General features: G+C 44.5%; 1 protein-coding gene across 1 annotated transcript in view; it reads right to left on the bottom strand.

Annotated features, from left to right (window-relative positions):
- Dgkg (diacylglycerol kinase gamma) overlaps positions 1-21,609 on the bottom strand; it is a 162,879-nt gene that overhangs the window by 16,457 nt on the left and 124,813 nt on the right. The window contains exon 22 of the mRNA XM_027951541.2: positions 863-983. Within this exon, the coding sequence (XP_027807342.1) occupies positions 863-983 (121 nt within the window). The remainder of the gene's footprint in view (positions 1-862; positions 984-21,609) is intronic.

The following is a 21,609-nucleotide window of genomic DNA, read 5'->3' on the forward strand; positions in this document are numbered from 1 at the left end:
CTAAGAAAATCAGGGAAGCAGCTGAGAGATTCAAGGTAGGGCCACCATCAGAGTTCCCCCAAATGTGCTCTGATGACACTCGCCCAAGGGGTTCTGGGAGAAAAAAAATCAAAGACCTTTGGGAAACCCTGCATGCTATGACCCCTCTAGGACATGCCTGGGCAATACTAATAGATCTGATTGTAACAAGTGAGTGAAAAAAGGAAAGAAACAAAGACTTCTGAAATAATCAGATGGGGAAGAAATATCAGGAAAAAATGTGACTAGTTGCTTTGATCAAACAGAGGTAACTGAAATCAGAGGATCCCTTCTAGTAGACCCCATATCTTCCAGACCCTGCAGTGGCAGGCTGAGTGGCCCATACCCTGAAAAGCTGTTATCTTCTTAGTCAATTATGACCAGTTTGCTGATGGCGATGGCTTCGCGTGCAGAGGTGTAGAGGAAATAGCATTTCCAAGGCCACTAACCAACACAGCAGAACAGAGCAGGGCACCTGGTTTTTATCAGTGTGCCTCCTGGCATAAATCTAACATTTTAATTTGTAAAGATAAAAAAGGTAAAGAATTGGACCTCTGGTTCTTTGGACTTCATAATCTTGTACTCCTGTTTAGAGAATTTCACCAGGACATTTTAAGAAAACAGCCAACTGGTTTTGTGGTGAACCCTCTAGGTGCTGTCTTGGATGGTAGCCTCCTATCCTGTATGGAGAATGGTCTACAAAGATATTCTTTACAAACAGAACCAAGCTTCTGTCCTCCACTTTCCCTGCTCTGAAATCCAGAAATAGCTTCCTCATTATTATCTGCAAGAATGTTTAGAAAGATGAGGAGACTTGGAGGCCGTAGGGTGACAAGGAGCGTACCTGATGGTGACAGAGGAACACTGGGCCAACCTCCTGCCCGCACTCTTCAGGCCGGTGTAGATCTGCCCCATCTCCATGGCTCCCTCAAGCCCCACCACTTCAAGGAGCTGGTCACTGAGGTCTGCAGGGTGAGATAGCAAAAGCAGGACATATGCATCTGTTTGTTTCTCAGACTGGCTCAAGCCAGAAGGTCCCTAGATGGCCAACCCAGATCTGTCAGCATCCCTTCATCTCCACCAAGTGGCTTTCTTATACTTGCTCCACTTTCTCCAAAGGTCAATAAATGTACCCTTTCATAAGCAAAAGCCCAGTTCTAGTGTAAAGAGGTTTGGATACAGAACATGTATTTGCATCCAGTGAATAGGTTGGTGTATCATGAGGCCTCTTCAAATGATGAGTGACATAGAGGATGAACCAGGTATTTCTGAGATAATCTTCAACGCCACCCCCAGCAGAAAAAGGCGCATTGACTTGGGACCAGGAGAGAAGAAATGTTGGTCAAGGCCATTATCTACTCTTTTCTTAATGTCTGAACAACATCTTGGCCTTCTTGACAAGGGGTGATGGTTAATTAACCTCAAATTTGGCCTGTGGTAAGCCACCCGTGAGCCAAACCTTCTTGGACATCCTTAGGAAAATCAGTGACCTCTTTGAGGACACCAGGTACCTAATCCAAGCCAAGGAAAAGAATATTTCACCTATACCAGATTACTGTGGACCCAGAGTGAAAAGGAGGGGTAGAAAACCCAAGTCTCAGGCTCAGAGCCACCCAGGATCAGTGGCCTCCTGTGGTGGTGGCAGTTGCTTCTGATTCAGAATCTGGAAGTGGTCCATTTTGTCACAGTTCCTGAGGCTTGGATTTTGCTTCCTAATTTCCCTTGCGAAAGCGATGACAGGACTGATGTTGGATATTGATATTGACTCACTTTACAATGCAACTTTTATGTATTTAAAACAGAAACAAAATTAAAAAGCAGGGTTTTAAAAAGCTTCTATTCCTTTGCCTACCCAGGTAAAAGTACCTTTCTCACAGGTTGTAACTCACCACCCATCGGCTATTAATATTCACAGACCAGAAAACTGTGTCTACCTTGAGGCTTTTGTTTATTGAACGGATGGTTTCTGTCCTCTGAAGTGCCTTCTGATAAGTGGAACAGTGTTTAAGATTGGAGAGGAGATATTTGGGTTGGTCTTTATTCTTTTGTTTGGAAGACTAACTATTGTTTAAAAACATGGTCTTGATGGATGTATTTCTAATGAAGACAGCTAAACAAAGCAGGGGGCTGACCACAGATGTGTCAGCATTGCACAGTTTAAACTCTTGATGATCACTAATGGACATCAGCTGCCAGCAGATACACAAACTATAGTAGTCTTTCTGAGACAGGCGCTTAGCTTTCTCCTCTATATCCATCGACACTCCACTCGCCTTCCCAATTACTCCTTACCACACCTCCATGAAAAGATGCTGTCTCCTTAAGCTCTCCATCTCATTTGGATTTGGGACAAGAAGCCATAAAAGGGCAATGTTTGTTCAGGAGAATGCTCCAGGCTCTCTGAAGGAGTTTGGAGCTAATAAACAATGAATGTCTAAACCTCTAGTCACTTAATTAGTTCCCTTCTTACCAAAGAGGGTAGAATAACCATTGGATAGTCTTAGCCTACTGTGCTAATCTAATAGTGTCTGTGAAAACAACATGGGCAGTGGATGAGGTGGGGGGAGAGAGGAGGGGGATGAGGCAGGAAGGGGAGGAGGCAGGAGGAAGAAAGAAATGAATAGAGTGCTTCTAGGGGTGAGGAGGGTGGGGGAGTTATGTTGGGGTAGGAGAGAAGGAGAACTTTTTAGAAGTTTCTCTAGTGGCAGAGACAGATGTCTTAAAAATGCTGCTCTTTGTACCAGCATTTGGTATCTGACAGTGCTGTGATAGTTCAATGTTTTCCCTCCTTGAAACATTCCGTGGTAACAAAATGTTCTAAGAAGCAGGGGACTTAATAGACTCAAGCATTTCAGCTTTACAATGTCTTGGTCTTTTAACAAATTTTCCTGTTGAATGGCTTTAAAGTTGTTATCACTTCCCACACATTACCTTGTAGCTCTCACTTCCCACACATTACCTTGCTTCCTAGCTCAAGAGGAGAAGTAATGAAGGCTGAGCTCATCAGCAGGAGTGGGTGGGTGGGGGCAGAGGCTTACACAGATGTGTGACCCAAGAGAGAACTTAGGGGAAGGGGCTAGGATCTTGCTATATTTTCCCCAACTCTGCCTTTGGATTTGTGCTCTGAGAATCTTCCCTGGCATAAAGAGGCAAGAATGACTCCGGTCTGCTGGGTGAAGCAAGATCCAATTGCTCTAATCCTTCTTTCTATTGCCTAGCTGATCCTACTTTCAACTTTTTACAAAGAAATTGTTAGTTAAACCCATTTAACTTTGTTTTCCAAACTTACTAAATAACAAGACCCTTCTTTTTATGTGCTACCTATACATAGCTCATGGTAGTAATTTTTTTGTTTGTTTGCAATATAGTTTTGGAAATTCTGGCATCACCTAATCCTCTTACTTTCTTTATCACAGTGATATTTAGGTGCATGTTAACTCTGGTGTTAAAATGAAAAGAACAGGGTGGGTATGGATGTAGTTCAGTGGTAGAGTGCTTGTCTAGCATGTATGAGGCCCTGGGTTGGATTCCTAATGTCAAGAAAGAAAGAAAGAAGGCCAGGTGTGGTGGCACACGCCTCTAATGCCAGCAACTCTAGAGGTTCAGGTTGGAGGATCACAAGTTCAAAGCCAGCCTCAGCAACTTAGGAAGGCTTTGTTTCAAAAAAATGTGGATGTGAACATGCTGCTCAGTGATTAAGCCCTCCTGGTTTCAATGCCCAGTACCACAAAAAAAAAAAAAAAAAAAAAAAAAAAAAAAAAAAAGGGAACAGAATGGAGTTAGTGTCTAGGCACACTACAGTTAGTGTTAGGACCCAGAATCCAGGGTTGAAACAGCTGGTATACCAGGTGTCTTTTTTCCCATAGGCACCAATAATTCTGAATATGATTTTGGCAATTTACATCCTTTCCATATTGTCTTTATACTACTCATCTTGTTAGTGTTTAATTTAGATATACCTTAGTATCAGAAATTCATTCACTCACTCATTCATTCAACAGTTGTAAAATATCAACCAAGTTCCAGAAACTATGTTAAGAACTGGTGATACAAAATGTTCTCCTTTTGAAGGATTCTTGGCCAAGAAAGAGAAATAGAATTAGGTGTAAAAATGCCATAATTGAATTGTGGGAACAAGGAAGCCCAAGTGGCTGATTACGACTGGACAAGGTATAGAATGTAGGTGTCACAGATATTTAAAAAAGATGTTGAAGGATGAATGCCAAGGTAGTTTGCTGGGTTGAGAAGAGGAAAGAAGGAGGATATTCTAGGAATAGGAATAATGGTCATGTGTGGGGCTGGACAAGTGCAGGTTGGAGAAAAAATTAATTTAGTAATAATCCTATTTGGCAATTTCATTAGAAAATATATATTTAAAATTTTTTTTTCCCTAAGGAGAATTACTGTCCAGAGACTCTTTTTGGCCAGAGCTAGAGAAAAGGGTCTCCAGGCCAAGCTTAGACAACCATGGAGCTAGGCCCTTCAACATGGTTCTTATTATTCTTTGGTAAGAAAGCTTTGCTCAGTGTTTTGTGTACAACACTTAATATAAACTCTCCAGGAAAGAGAGAAGATAAGGTATGGCAAAGCAGAGGAGGGAGACTATGGAAGCAAAGGAGAAACACCAAGGTCAATAATATAAGTTCCGATTCAGCCCATTTGATTCAGCCTCCACTATACAATTTTAGAAATACAAATTTGATCATGTCATTTTATACCAAAAATCCTCAGTGGCACGGAGTAGTACACCAAATGCTGGGCAAGAGGAGAAACAATTTGCATTCCTTAAACTGATGATATAAATCAGGAGAAGATCTTTTAGAAAGATTTTGGCCAATTGTAATGAGTCTAAACTTTTCAGACTGTTTAATTCATGATTTTTCTTTCCTGGGATTTATGGTAAATCATTGACAGAACCCAAGTTTGTACAAATACATACATTGTGTCACCATAAAAATTATAAAATAGTAAAATCTCCTCCCCCATTTCCACTGGTATGGGATCAGTTAAATAAATGATATGGTATCCAAATGATGGAATTTTTTGCTGTCATTAAAATATTTACAAAGTTTCAATAATATTAAATATATTTATGTTACATGGTTAAGTGGGAAGTTAGGATATAAGTTTACCTATATAGCATGTTCTTGACTAGGTAAGAATGTGCATGGAAGAAAAGAACACATCCCAGCAAAATTGTAACAGAGGTGTGTTCTGAATTAAATGAAATTAAGGTGATTGCTATTTTCTTTTTTATGCTTTCTTCTGAGGTGTTTCCTACTTTCTTTAAGTGTACATAAATATTATAACTTAAAAAATCATTGAAGAAACTGACCAGTTATTTTTCATGGTAATAAAGGCCAAGTGTCATGAAGCATCTCTGGATTACCATGCCTGAAGTTTGCTTTAGATACTTCTCACATTCTCCCTGGTAGATATGATCAAAGAAAGAACAAGGGAATCGTGGCTCATTGTGGGCAGGAGACAGGTGCCATTATTGTGCCACAGAGTCTGGTTGAGTAGAGAAGAAAATGAAGAATGAATGAAAAAGGAGAAGATAAGTAGAAATTTGAGAAGTTCTAGAACAGGTGTTGGGAGATGGTGGGAAAGAGAAGGTTGGGAAGAGGAGCTGTGAACAGTGCCAACTGATGACAGATTCCACTTGTGGCCCCAATAATGAGCAGCTGAAAAGGACGGCAGTGATGAGGATCAAAGTATTGGAGACATGAACCTAGATCAGTGGTTCCTAACTTTGCTGTGTGTGAGGGTTACCTGGGAGCTTTTAAAAACAACAATGCCCAGGTTGCACCCTAAAGCAGTTAACTAGAATGTGTGGGCATGGGAGCTAAGCATCAGCAAATGTTTTCAAGATCCCTGGGTAATTCCAAACTGCAGCACAGTTTGGGACCACTGGGCTGTGATTGGTCTGTTGGCTTCTCAGAGCCAAGTTCTCAGAGTGTAGCTGCAGCATCATCTGGGAACTTGTCAGAGATGAAAATTCTTGGGCCCCACCCCAGACCTCCTGAATCAGATGCTGGGGGTGGGGGTTGACTTTAGCAATCTGTTCTAACAAGCCCTCTGGAAGATTCTAAGATACATTCAAGTTCCAAGAACTTGAGCCCGAGGCAGTAAAGCTGCCCAAAGTGTATGCAGGAGTTACAGTAAAGAATACAAGTAAGTTACTGCCTGATAGCTTTGATCTAGAGCTTCCTCAGTTGAAAATCAGGAACTAAACATTTAGTGATGAGATTTAAATGGCAGAGTAGTATGTGAAAGTGCCCCACACGGTGTAGGTACTCAAAATATATTCGTTTCACTCCATTTTCTCCACCTTCATTCCGACAACTCCCAACCATCTGCTTATTTACCTTCTTTAAGCAATGTATAAGAGTCCCCAAACCATAACATTTTCATTAGACTTAAAAACATTTTCATAAGTCTTCAATGTTCCTCACAGTTTTTCACTTCCACACAGAGGCTGGAAATTCTCCTAAGAACAACAGTCAGATTGGATTAGGGTCCACCCCAACGGCCTCATTTTTACTTAACTGCCTCTTTAAAGGCCTTTCTACCAATACAGCCACATTCTCCACTGATTTGGATTAGATCAAGTGGGGCATCTCACTTGGTTGGATTTTTCATTCTTTCATCTCTTCCCTGACTTTGATCCCTTTTCTACTTCTTTTATGCCAATGCTCCATCTTGTTCTTATTTCCTCAGTCCAGTCCCCTGTCGGGAGGAGGGACCAGAAGTCAACACTGACAGGTAAAGGCCGGAAAAACACCTGTATTTAAGTGGCACATCTGACTGTCCACTTCTTCCTTCAGACCTTTTGTTTTATCTCTGGAAGCCAAAGGGACCATATCTAAGACCAAGGTGCCAGCTGAGTATAGAGGCACACACCTGGAATCCCAGAGACTTGGGAAGCTAAAGCAGGAGAATCAAAAGGTTGAGGCCAGGGCTCAGTTGGTAGAGTGCTTGCTTGCCTTGTATGCACAAGGCCCTGGGTTCAATCCCCAGCACCATGAAAAAGAAAAACAAAACAAAAAACAGGGGCTGGGGTTGTGGCTCAGTAGTAGAGCACTTGATTCTCAGCACCTCACGTAAATAAATAAAAATAAATAAATATTCATCAACAAATCTAAAAAAATCTATTTAAAAACAAAAACAAAAGTCTGAGGCCAGCCTCAGTAATTTAGCGAGGCCCTCAGCCACTTAGTGAGACCCTGTATCAAAATAAAAAAATAAAAGGGCTGGGGATGTGGCTCAGTGGTTAAACACCCCTGGGTTCAATCCCTGGTATAGAAAAAAAGTATCAAGGTGCCAAAGGATTGGTGTCTTCTAAGACCTTCCCTTGGTCACTCTCTTTCTGCCTCTTACATGGATGTCCCTCTGTGCACGTGTGCACACATCCCTAGTGCATCTCAATGTGTGTACAAATTTTATCTTCTTCGAAAAACACCAGTCAGATTGAATTGACCCCAATGGTCTCATTATTACTTAATCACCTTTTGAAAGACCCTGTCTACAAATACAGTCACACTCCAGGTCCCAGGGTCTAAGGCTTCATTCTATGAATTTGGGGAGTGACCCAATTCTGTCCATAAGAGAGATAATAATAAAACCTACTTCACTGGGTTATTTTGAGAACAAAAGAGATAAAGAGTGTGAAGGTGTTCTGTAAACAGAAATGTCTGTGATCATTGCTACTGAGGAGCTGGTGTGTGCTGGAGGTATGTGGAACCTTGTTACCCTCCTTGGAAGGAAAAGACACAACTCGTTCTGCTCTGCAGTGGGGCTGGGTCAGTCCCCACAGTCTAGACAGGTGAGCGATTGCTGGCAGGCCTCCCTGTAGACTGGGCCCGCCAAGGCTGCAATGGGCATCGCCTCAGGCTCCTCTCTTGCCTCCAAATTTCCATGTACATGGGCCATGTGCCCTTGGCGGCTCAGGCACCCGAAGTCCAACAAAGCCAGGCACTGATCAGTTCTTCTAAGCGCTCCGCTGGGATTGGTCACACAGATGAAACACGGCTCTTGGCTAAAGCACAGTTTAGAAACACTGCAGTCTGAAAAGGCCCAGGTTGGAGAACTGGAAAGAACCCCAAAGACTGTTTCCTGATCTTTTACAGGGGAGGTGGCTCTGGGGTTCCTTGGGCATAAAAAGGAAGCGAGACTGTAACTGGCCAAACTGGATCCCTCTTGCCACCATGTTCCCATCTGGCTCTCAAGGCAGCAGGCCCTCAGGTATCCCAACCATAACTAACCTGAAAAATAATTTGCAACTAATGCTTCCTTTAGAGAACAGAGGCACAGGGCCCCTTGCTGGCAACAAACAGGCCGATGGGTTCCTTCCTTGGCATTCTGTAAACCAGTGCAGAAAGGCACCCTTACAGCAATTTGCAAAGCGAAGAGTGTGAGCCCTGGACAGACTTGGATCTGAATCCTATTCCTAGGCCACTCACTGGTCATTTGGGGGAAATTGCTTAACTTCTCTGAATCTGCCCTTTATATGAATGTAGAGATAATCACTCACTGACAAGGTCGATGTGAGTTTAGAAGTGATGCCATCAGTGTCCGGGCTGGATCCCACTGGAGCTGCATGGGAAAGGCCCCCAGGAAACAGTTGCTGTCATTGTGATTTTATGTTTCCTTAGAAAGGGATGTCCTCAGGAAGTTCTGTCTTTGCTACATGGGGTGAGTGCATGGCCTTCCGTAGATGGTAATTAATGTAACTCACAGAAGGTAACAGAGAAGGAGGAGGAAGAGGGCATGGGGGAGGAGGGATGGGTAGGACAAGGAGGAGAGGGCTCTCAGGAAGAGAAAAAGCAGAGACATTGTAAAGGGCAAAAGACATTGAGATGTTGAGACTTGAGGGTGACTGCCCCTCCTAGCAAGTGAAGTGCCCCTACTTTTTTTTAAAATTGAAAACATGAAGAAAGCCCAGTCATTTGCTTGAAAAATGAGTTCCTTACTTTCTGTGCTGCTGCTGCGTGCGTGCGTGCGTGCGTGCGTGCGTGCGTGCGTGTGTGTGTTGTGGTGGGGGTGGGGTTGTTCCTGAGAGAAGCAAGGAGCAGAGTGGGCTCTGGAAAACTTTTATGCATGGATTTAATATCCCTGGTCCTGCTGGGCATCGACTCTTTGTTGCATGGGAACTAAGGTTTCTTCTACTCTCAGGGGCAAGGCCTAAAGGTGACCTGAGGGCTTCAAGTGGGCTTTGACTCTGCATAATCCTGCTGCAGACAGGTAGGAAGCAGAAGCCAAGGTGGGGGTTGGTTTCCTGACTGTCTGGGTTGAGAGTAGATTGGCAGCAGTCCTCACGCTGAGCAGAAGACTGAACACTCGTGCAACCTTACACGGAGGGAGGAGAAATCCCCAGCGAGTTCAGTGCGGCACATGACTGCCATATTGTCCTTGGTTCCTCCAGGCCTGCTTGTGTGGGAGTGGGTTGGGAAAGTTGTGACCCCTACCCCATTCCATGTGGCTTCATCCTCTGGGGTTGGCCAGGCCTCTGATGAAGGAGCAGAATATGGGGGAGGAGGGCTTCTAAACCTCTGTGGAGGAGAGTCAGGTGCTTCAGAAGGGAGCGGGTGTGTGTCTAAAGAGCTACATGGTAGAAAATTTCTCAGGAAGAAAGGCTCTGATGGATATGGCTGTGCACCAAGGGTCTGATTTCATCATGCCTGTGGGAGAATCCAAGGGTGAGATGTCTGGTGAGGCTCGGAGGCTGTGGAGCTACAGGAATTTGACCTGGTGGTTCCAGTGAGGACAACTGCTGGGCACAGACTCTGGGGCAGGTCTGGAGCTTGGCAAAGTTTTTATTTGTTTTTGATTCTTATGGCAACACTGTTAGAAACTACTATCTCAACATAAAAACAAACCTCGAAGTCCAGGGAGGTCAAGAATCTTGCCTAATATCACACATTTGGTGTGGGGTAAAGCCAGAATTCAAACCCAGACTGTCTGACTCAAAGAAGAGACTCAGATTAAAGGTCAGGAGTCAGAGAAAAAGTGCCTTAGGGTGATAGGACATCTGCAGACTGGGAGGTGAGTGTGGAGTCGGGTGAGCCTGTTCTCCACTCCTCTCAGGAAGACGTTCTGGCAACGTGATCTTAAAAGGAAGGTTGAGTTCTTTGGCTTGAAGATAAAATGCTAGCTGATGTGTTATCTGGAATTACTTTACCCACTCAGCTGAAGAAGCTTCAATCCCAGGTATAGTATATATAATAAATCAATTAGTGATGCACTTTCCAATTCAACTTAAATCTGATCGTCAGGCAGAGCTTATATATACATTGCAGGGATCTGACCAAATCAATCATAGGTCAAAGATAACACTCCCCTGATAATAGCATTAATCCATTCATGAGGGTGGGACCCTAATGACCTAAGCACCTAACACCAGCAACTCGCATTAGACCCCGCCTCCTAATACTGTTACAATGGCAATTAAATCCCAGCATGAGTTTGGGCAAGGATAAATATTCAAACCATAGGGACCACTGAGAGACTCTTTATAGTTTAGAATAATGAGGCCCAGAGAGGTTAACTGATCTGTTCAAGGTCACATTAATTGGTAGATCTGGGACTATAGCCCAAGTGCTATTTTCCAAACCTAGGAATTTTTTTCTGTTCCTACACACAGTACCTTCCCCTACCTCTCCATTTCTGGCTGATCCTGATCCAACAACTGGAGAAATACCTGTGATGAGTCTCCTATGACTCTCTGGGGTTAGTGGGTACACGCACCAAAATGGGAAGAGATTGTGTTGGCAGTGTACTGGAGGTAGAAAGAAACACAAGTCCCTACTGAAGGCATCCATTCTGCCAACAGGAGGCTCTGGCAATAGGGTGTGCCTTAGCCGGGGAGGCTGGCAGAAGGCTGAACTTGCGCACCAAAGAAGCAGAGATTCTGTTGGGTGCTTTGTGGGGAAGGAGGAATTGATATCCAGGCAGCAGTATCCTCTTTGTCTATCTCTCACTTACTGATGTCTTCTGTCCTTTCTTCCTTTTGGACCATTGACTCCCAAATCAAATCCTTAGAATTGTCAATGTGCATTCTGCATTAGCCTTCTAGGATTCACAGGATTGTGCACAAACTCTATGCCATTACTCAACAGTCTGTCTTCCTAGTCTTCTGAACTTGCACCACTTCTGGGGGCTAGTGTCCCAGCCCATGCTCCATTTTTTTCTCATTCACTCTCTTTTCAAATCCTTTCCAGCTCTAACTACTAGCACACATACATTCTGTCTTGTTCATTCATTCAATCAAATATTTGGTTGCTTATGAGATGCATGGCACAGTCCTCAGTAACTGGGGATCGAGTTCTAAAGGAGAAACACGTTTTCTTAGAACTCACGCTCCTATGGTGTGCACTGACTCTCTTACTTCACTGTATAAAAAATTGGTAGGCACTACCTGAGGCCTATCCCACAGCAAAACACTGTGCTGGCCACAAGCGGATTGTGAACTTATTGAGCACTGGACCACGTGGTATTCAGGCTTCATCTCTGCAGCACCTGGGACATCTTAGGGTACTTAAAAACAAGTGTGAATCTGGCTCTATCACATTATCTGTGTGATTTCAGTCTAATCCCTGAACTCCACTGAACCTATGTCCTCAGACATAAAATGAATTAAATAATTAAATATGAAATAGTTTTGTCCCATAACTAGGTATTCAATGAACAATACCAGTACTCATTTGTTGGTTGATTAAGAAGATTAAATACTTCTAGAGACTGAATAGCAGTCCCAAATTCATATTTGAAGCCCTGGCTCCCAATTTGGGAACCTTTGGAAGGTAATTAAGTCGTGGGGATGAAGCTCTTATGAAAGGGATTAGTGCCCTTCTAAGAGACAGAGATGATCCTTCTGTGTGAGTATGCAGGAAGAGTCTGCCTACAAACAAGGAAGCAGGCCCTCTCCAAGAACCAAATTGGCATTTTGATTTTGGACTTCTCAGCTACCAGAACTGTGAGAAATCAATTTCTGTGGTTTAAGCCATTTAGTTTATGGTAGCCCAAACTGACTTAAGACAAAAAAATTTTTTTGGAGGGGAGGGAAGTACCAGGGATTGAACTCAGGACATTCAACCACTGAGCCACATCCCCAGACCTTTTTTGTATTTTATTTAGAGACAGGGTCTCACTGAGTTGGGCTAACTATGAACTCAAGATCCTCCTGCCTCAGCCCTCCAGAGCCAATGGGATTGTAGGCATGCCCAACGTAACAAATATTTGTTGCATAAAATAGAAACAGACCAAAGAGAAACCCAGTATTCAGACGGCAGAAATTGTGGCCAGAATGGTGTTTTGCCATGGGACGGATCTAGGAGGTGCCCAATGTTAAATGCTCCAAGAGCTGCTATAGGGGAACAGGGACTGGCTTGAGAACCAAGAGCAGGCAGCAGAAGAGGGAAAACTGAGGTGTCTAGTTCTGCTAAGGAACCTAGTCTAGAATTTTCTTCTTTGTGTGAAAAGTGGAAGCTTCCTTGGCTCTGTGGTTCTATTTTGAGCAGCAGACCTCTGGAGGCAGGAATAAAATTGGAGCTCACTCTGGCTTGAACCTGTGTGAGCAAGTTTCCCTCTGCAGGTGGTGAGCAGCCTCAAGAGGCACATTTCAACCAGGTCCGCCCCTCCCTGGGCTTGGAGAGGGGTGTGGGGGGAGGAGGAGACACAGATGGAGTTGCAGTCCTTTTCATTCATAAGTCAGCTGGGGAAGAATGCCCCACTGCTTCCCTTGGAATCCCAGTGAATTTGAGTTGGGTCAGGGCCAGCCAGAGATGGGGAGGTTGGGGTGGGGTCAGGGCGGGTACTCTGGTGTGTGTAGAAGAAATTCCATGTGTGGAATACTAGGATTTGGGCTCTAGTCCCAGATCTACCAACTGACCTGGGGTAGGTCAATTAAAACCTGCCTGGGCTTCATTTTTCTGATCTATAAAATTTCTTTCTTGGTATTCTTAGGAAGTGTAGCCAGGCCCAACAGCACAGTGTTTCTCATATATCAGTGTCCACTGGCCACTGGGGGATCTTGTGGAAATGCAGAATCTACTCTGTGGGCCTTGGGAGTTCACATTTTGACATACACCCTGGCAAAGCCTATGCTCCTGGTTCACAGGCCATTTGAAGATCTAGTGCAGGAATTGGTCAATCATGGCTTGAGGACCAAATCCAGCCTGCTACTTGTCTTTGTCAATAAAGTTTTATTGGAATACAGGCTTTCCCATTCATTTATAGATTGTCTAGAGCTGCTTTCATGCTAAGTGAACAGAGTTGGGTAGATGCATCAAAGACTGTATGGTACACAAAACCTAATTATTTTAACAGTTACTATAGAAAATAAGTCCAAGGATGTTTTCCCTAAAGGCCCAGACCTCAGCCAGAGTGAAGGAACACAAAAGGAGCTGCACCTGACTGGCACCTGAACCGCCACCCTAATGGGTCAGCTGATCCCATTACAACAAATTCCCTATTCGCATTCCTGTCCCAGCGGGACCCCATTACAATGAACCCCAGGAATCACCCTCCTATTGCACCTTTCACTAAGCCTAAATAACCCAGACCCTTGATTCAGCCCTATGTGCCAGGTTCTACCAAAGCAAAGCTTGCTGACCTGAGGTTTGCTTCCCATCTATTGCCTTCATGAGTGTCCATCATTTGTGCTAACATATTCCTTTACAGAAAAATTTTGCTGGCTCCTGCTTGAGAGGTCTGAGGACCGTTCTGAGCTAAAAGACCTGCGTTTCAGTCTGGATGTGGCCATGGGCAAGCCTCTTCATCTTGCAGGTTCTCTTTCCTTATCTAGAGGACAAAATGATCTCCAAATCTTTGAGAGGCCTATGACTCTGGTGTTTCAATACTACATAGAAAACATCACCGTTTCTATAGTAACTGGCATTTGAGAACCATTTTGTGTGGCCTTCATTTGGAAGCTGTAAAAACATACCTGGCCTAACCCTGCAGAGTCTAGCAGGGCAGCTCCTGCCTGATGCCATGAGATGTCTGTGGAAACAGACCACAGCTACCGCTTGATGTAGAGTTAGCCAGCCGGGATCAAGAGGGGCTTCAGGGAAGGGAAGAGGGAGGATGGGAGGCATCCCTCCCCTCCCCAATCCCTGCCGAGTTGCCACATAGGCTGATGCTGGCAGAGAGGCACTGGGATATGACATGCCAGTATTGCTCACATAAATTCCATTTTGCTGCGAGACCAACTCAAAAAAAATTCCCTAACTCACCGCTTCATGTGCTCCTGACAGGTGCTTTTGGTCAATTAATATTTGTAAGCCCCTTTGAGGTCTCAGAAACTGGCAGGCACAGGAGTACAGAAGCACTGTGACATCTGAGCTCCATTAGGAGCTCACAGTCTGGTGAAAAGACACCACGTGAGGGGAAATGCATGACCCTGGGTCTTTAGCCTGAACCACAGGGAACATGTGGCTGTGGGGAAGCCAGTGGGGGATAGGAGAGGGAGAGGGTTTGTAAAGAGGGAGGGGATGATGACAAGTTTGGGGCATATTGATTACAGTGTGGGCTGCTTGACGGACTGAATGACCAAGCTGTGACTTCCTATGAAAAGCAAAGCAACCTCTCTATAGGTCTGCAAATATTTAGCAGGAATGACACATATGTTGCCATGGTTACTTCCCAGCGTCGAGGGGAGTTCTAGTGTATACCCCCAGACCCCTGAGACTTTTTAGGAGTCACTTGCCTTGCTCTGTCTCAATCCACAGGAGAGACCTGGGCAGAGCGACCTCTGTTAAGTGCACAACTTAGGAACATTTTAATTTTCTCTCAACCCCAAAGGGTATTGGCTAACTATTGCTCCCTATATGACCTCATTGCATGGGAAAATTGGGAACAACCCTGGACAGCTCCTGAACCCCCAAGAGCACCTTCTGTTATGGCTTTATAAAAGTGACAAGAAAGTCACAAGAAACAATGAACCCTTGTGCTCAAAATTATTTGGGGTGTCTCAGCTGAGCTCTCTCTCCTTCTTTGCTGTGGAGTGTGATACTGAGAGATGGTTGGTTGGCATCCCATTCCCCTGCTTTAGGATGGAGGGCATAGTTCATGCAATTTTTAAAATCTGCGTGGGCACAGAGTGCAGGTGATAAAACTACATGACCTTGCACAGTAGCAGAGTCAATGGGCGTTGCAATGGGAAGGTTTCCCCCTTTCCAGACAGAGCTTCCACACCTGGGAGGGCAGATCTGATAGCTGCAGTCATGTGCCTGGAGAATACCTGTGTCAGTTGGTTTGTGCCAGGTTAGTGTGGCAGAAGGCTACCTGCAAGCTACACATAGGCTGGCTGGCCTTGCCGTTCCTGGGTAGCCATGTGACTCTTCTTAGCACTTACCACAGTCCCTAATCATATGCCTATCTATGGAATTATTTTATTAAAGCCAGGCTTTGACATTTCCCTGTGAGGGGAGCCCTGTTTACCAAACCTGGTGCCTGGCATTTGTTAGGTACTTCCTAAGTATATATTGAATGATCTGACAGAAAACCTGTTTCTACCACTGGGAAAATGACTCAAAGTGAACCCTATACCCAAAGTGTCTGTCTCCTTGTCTTTGCTTAAGAACAATTGCAAACATTATTTAGTGACAGTCTAGGGAGATGTTGCCCTACTGGTTTAGAATTGTGTTCAGGACACTCATTTGCAGTTCAAACAGGATGACAAGAAATGACATCTGTGGTAACCAGAGGGGCCAGGTGTGGGGAGCACAGCATGGAGGCTGGCTTCAGCAGGTGTGAAGCTCAATGAAGAATTGGAGAAAGTATATAGGAGGTCTTGCATTTACATTTTGGGCTGGAGCCACAGAGGAACAATGGTAGAGCTCCCAGCTTCACTCAACCTCCTGGGGACTGGTCCAGCTTAGGGCTTCACCTGGATTCAAGGCGTTGCTCCCTCTGGCTTCACCTTACTTCTCTGGACAGCAGCTCAGGAGTCACCCCCACCCTGGCAGCAACACCAGACACACTTGAGTGCAGTGCCAGTTAAAGAGCCCTAGGATTACAGGCTGTTCTAGCCACTGGTAGTTTATGGTTATTCTAGACCAATTCCCATAGCAGAAGTCAAAAGAGTAAAGTTCTAAATGGGGTCACATGCTAATTATCAAACAATAATTCCGATTACTGTTGATTAAGAGCTCATCAAGTTCCAGGCACTCTTCTAAGTGCTCTACAAGGATGATCTCACTTAACCCTCAAAACAATGCTGAATTGTTCCACGTGGTAAATGTTGAAGAGACCTGGAGAAGGTCCTGGCTTATTCCAGGTTCTGTAGCTTGCAGGGAGGCCTGGGGCTTGAACTCTCAGTGGTGAGTCTCTTCCTCACAGGGACTCTCAATTGCAGGTCCTTTGAGCTCTATCTGAATTACTTATGAGAAGATGGTTAGCATATCTTACTCATCAAATGAGTTTCTAATGGCTCCGTGAAACTGAAGCTAGATTTAAAATTAGGTAGTCAGTGTAGTTAGGTAAATCGGGTCTAATATCGAGTGAAATCTAAAATGGAGGCCATGCTGAGAATGAATTCCCGGAAGTTGAGCAACTCTCGGAATGTTAATGAAGTCCAGGAAACAGCCCCCAACAGATTTGAAGATAGCCCATCCCAAAGAAATGTTAATGAACAGCAAACTTGAAGACGCTGACTCATTACTTAGGCCCAGATTACTTCTTTGGCCCATCTGTGTCCCAACCCTTCGGGCCTTCCCACCTACATTCCATCATCGAGAACTATAAAATGGAGAGACAACCGCACTTCCACGGATTCCATCTCTTGGGTCCCCTTCTTCCTCCGGGAGAAGTCTTTTCTGCTGTCCTTTAATAAACTTCTAATTTTCCACTCTGACCTTGCCTCGGCATGCTTCTCTGGTGTTATTCTTCAATATTGGGGAAGCAAGGACTCGTCACCGGTCAACAGCGGTAACAAAACTAAATTCTTAACCTCACAAATATGCACAGGTTAACTCTTCCTAAGACTTCTTCTCCTCCCAAATTTTCATTTCCTATTTTTACTGTCCTGCTCCAGATCTACTGTACGCATGCGCACAGTGCTGGCAGAAGGAAGGCAAGAGTCCTTCCCTTTTCTCCCTCCCTCCAACAGACATTTCTATGGAGCACTGTGAGCCCGGGTGGTAGGCTTGGAAAGAGACACAGGTGACAAACACCTTTTCTAGGGATGGGTTGGGGAGAAGTGGGAGGATACACATCTCTGGCTGCCTCTGATACAGGGCAACCCATGATCAGTGTGCTGGTGAGATGGAAGGCAAAAGCCAGTGCTGTAAGAATTTAGAGGCTGGTTTCACTTCTGGGGCTCCAGGAGGAGATGGCCCTTAGACCTCGCCTTGCAAGAGGAGTAGAATTTCAAAAAATAGATGCAGAATCTTTCTTTGGACTGGGTCTAAATGCTTCCTATTTCTGAGAGATGGTGTTTGCGTTACACTCAGTAGCCTAATAAATTTTCTAGATGGATACTAGCCACTGGAGGTTAGGCTAGGGTCTTGGTTCTGATTCTATCCCTGGACATAAATTACATATGTCCTGCCCTTTCTCTGGGCTTCTGTTTTTTCCCAATTACGAAATGGGATATGAAATTGGCTGGGTATGACATTACTCATGGGCTTCTGGTTAGGATTATATTAAACTAATTCATGCAAAATTATTTGCAAGCCACAATGAAATATAAAAACAAAAGATTACTTCACACTATTTTTGTTGTTTCAAAAACTAAAAATAACCCATGTCATGTGCTCACTCATCTAATATTCTTTCTTTTTTTGAGTAACTGCTTGGGGGTGGCCACTGGAGAGACAAAGATTAATGCCCCCGGCCTCCATCTTTGGAATCTGAAAAGTCTAGAAAAGGAAACAGTAATTACAATTGAGGGGTATAAGTTTAATAAGCTAGGACAAAAGTTGGGTTGGTTTGCAGGAGCTCTGCTGTTTCCTAGTGGCAATGTAGGTAGATTATAATGCTAAAGACATGAAATTCAAAGCCAGAAATTGACTGGCATGCTTCAGCCTAACATGGAATTAAAGCCAGGTAAAATTCCTAACATGGAATTAAAGCTGGGTGCATGCCTATAATCCTGTGGAATTGGGAGGCTGATGTGAAGGATCACAAGTTTGAAGCCAGCCTCAGCAACTTAGTGAGGCCCTAAGCAACTTAATGGGACCCTATCTCAAAATTAAAAATAATAAATAAATAAATAAGGGCTGGGGATGTGACTTAGTGCTAAAGCATACCTGGGTTAAATCCCGTGTGTGTGTGTGTGTGTGTGTGTGTGTGTGTGTGTGTGGTGTATATACATATATATATATATTTTTAAATAAATTAATTAATTAAAAAAATAAAGTGGAATTAAAGAGGAGGAGAAAAATTATTTTTCCCCAAAGTTTGAGCTTATACTGTGGTCCAGGCTTTTACATGCACCAGCTTCATAACAAGCTAGATATTTTCATGGTTATTTTATAGATGACAAAGCTGAGACTCAGGGATGTAATCTAACTTTCCAAGCTTTTATAAATAGAAAGCATAAAGCCAAAAATTAAACCCAGGTTATCCAGCTGCAAGCCGGGTGCTTCTCTGTGTGCATTATTGCTTTTCCACCAGAACACATTCCATGACTTTCTTACTCGAATGTTTTTTTTCCAAAAAAGACAGATCTACTATCAGAGACCTGACCGCAACCTGTTCTAAGGCCATTCCCTCTTCCACCTCCTGTGTGCACATCCTTCACTCCCATTATTCTCTCCTGACTTCTCCCTCTCCTCCAGTCCCAGTGAAACTTCCAAGGAGGAAGAAATCCTAACAAATGAAGACCCTGCAGAGAGAGAGAGCTCCCTCCCAGCCTATAAATCCTGGGGTAAAAGTCATGGAAAGAAGAAAAAAAATTGTATACACTTCTGTCCCCCAAATCCATGTTGACCAAAATATGACTATACTTCAATTCTGATCAGTGATTGCTAGACTTATTTCACAGAGAAGAAGACTGAGATCCAAGAAGGTGATGGGATGCACCCAAGGTCACACACAATGGTAAGAGGCAGAGTCTGGATTGGAACCTGGATCTCCCAACTCCCAGGTCAATGCTTTTCCACCAAAATAGGTGCTGTTAGCTTTTTCCATTAGCAACTCAACTTATATGAGATCATGGCCCTTATAAGAAGGAAGCTTAGGGTTGGTGTCTCTGCAAAGCCCAGAAGCCAGGGCCCCTCCTTGGCCTCCACTTTGATCAGCTCATGTCCTCATCTAAAGAACAGGAAGTGGCTTCATTTTTAGCCCTGAAAGCACATTTTGGGGGGTAGGAAAGGGGGATTTGTGGAAGAGAGTTCCTGTACATAACGGTCAAGAGTGATCAGCAGATACTCACTCTCTCTTGAAGAAGGGGAAGATGAATATCAGACACTTAGATCAGACATTTAAGGGGAAGATGAAGGCTGACCTTGAGTCCTAACCAGAACCTGACCTCAGATGCTTCCCCAAGCCCTGGGGTGGGAAGAGGGGAGGGCTCTGCTATGCTCACTCCCTTCTCTGTTGTGACAGGGCTGGATGCCAGAATGGGGGTTGAGATCACCAGGGTGGGAAAATTTGCAGGAACGTTCTACAATATCCAGTGCTTCCCCCACCCTCTGCTAGCACCCACAACTTCCCCTGCCAAGGGAGGAAGAAGGAATGCATTATTCTGTTTAATAATTTATACAAATTGAAAAGTTTATTTTGCCAAAGAAAAGGGCCTTAAGAGGGCAACAGAAACAAAAATTCCTGAGTCTTCTTAAAGGACAAAGTGTGGAGATGATATTTCTTGATGACCTCGCCCTGGAATATAACAACCTGATTGTCTAAGATGGGTGTGAAGCAAGGAACCCCGCCCTCCGAGGGTCAGCCAAGCTTTGTCTCCTACTGGTGGGATTACATCCAACCTTAGCAATTATATCCTGGGACATCAGAGAACACAGAACGCTAGAAGACACTCTGGGCATGTGTCTGTCTCTATAAGTGGTTCTCAAACCTGGCAGCCCACCAGGGTCATCCAGGGAGCACAAGACAAACCTAGATTCCTAGGAACCAACCCAGAGATGGATAAGGTCATTTTCAACAGGCAGGCCGGGATTCAGAACTGGTGATCTAGTTCAACCCCATCTATCCAGCTATCAAAGGTTTACATGAGAAGTAGATTTCACAGCAAAGAAATCTGAGATGCCAATAACTAGACTGGTAGCAACACTTGGACTAGAACTCAGTTCCCCAGCTGCTGGCAGGGATCACCAGCAACATGGTCTCTTTCCTGGGGCTCCCCAGGCCACTGAGAACCCAGGAAGATCCAACAGTTGACAGAGGAACCAAGGTGCCAGAAGTTTAGCCTGAATCTCTGTTCAGATCTTTGTGGAGGTAGCCGATAAGGGGTTGGAGTGAAAGTCATCTTAAGGGCACTTTCTGTATTCTGGTGGGTTACAATCAAAGGGCCCAGCAGGTGGCCTCTGAGGTATACTGCCTGGTTTTTCTAGAGTGAATGAATAATGGGTTCATGGAAGCAACCCACTATGTACAGGAGCCAGGGAAAGTGAAGGAGGGGTCCCAGAAGATGGGGTCTGGAAGGTGGTGGAAGGCCAGACAATATGGGCCTATTGGCCACTGTAGGACCTTAGCCTTTTATTCAGCCACAGCATGATTTTGAGCAGATGAGTGTCCTAATCTAATGTTTTTACAGGGATCTCTGGTGTGGTGGTGAGAACAGACTGTGTTCAGCTCAGGGAGGAGCAGAGGACCTGTAGTCAGTCATACAGGACACAGAAAGTAGTGGCTCAGAAGTGGCTGGACCCTGATGTTTTTGAAAAGTTGAGCTCGTAGGTTTTCTCATGGACTGGGTGTGAAATGTGAGGTAAAAAGGGCATGGAGGGGGCTGGGGATATAGCTCAGTTGGTAGACTGCTTGCTTTGCATGCAAAGGCCCTGGGTTCAATCTCCAGCACCATACACACACACACATGCACACACACACAAAAGAGGCATGGAAGGTGGTGCCAATGCTTTGACTAGAGGGCTATGGAGGCTGGAGTTACCACAGGATGGGCTAGACAGAGGAGTTCAGCCTCGAACACATGGAGCTTGCTATGTCCATTATCCTCTCCAGGGAAGTGCAGGAAAGGATGCGGGACACATCAGGAGGCCAGACTGGCTTGGAGTCATCATGGGCACACATGGGATATTTAAATAGAGCCTCACAACTGGATGAAGTCACCAAGGAAACAAGTACAGACAGAAAAGAGGATCTAGGATCCTGCCTGGGGACCCTCCAGCATCAAAAGGCCAAGAGAACAGGGAATGAAGAGGAGTGACTAGTAAGTGGAGTCCTCGAAGCCAAGTATACAAAGTGTTTCCAGGACAAGGGGGTGATCCGTGGGGTTTGAATGAAGGTGAAGTGAAATGAGGGCTGAGAATTGACTTTTGGATATGGACATTGGAGAACTCTGATAACTACAGGAGCAGCGTTTGACATCTAATCTTACGGAGTCCCTTGGTTTGATAACTATCAGTCCCCCCCTTATTAGAAATTTTGTTTTCTCAATTAGGTTGTAAGCTTTGC

This window comes from Marmota flaviventris, chromosome 8 (assembly GCF_047511675.1).
Source record: "Marmota flaviventris isolate mMarFla1 chromosome 8, mMarFla1.hap1, whole genome shotgun sequence".
NCBI classification, from domain to species: domain Eukaryota; kingdom Metazoa; phylum Chordata; class Mammalia; order Rodentia; family Sciuridae; genus Marmota; species Marmota flaviventris.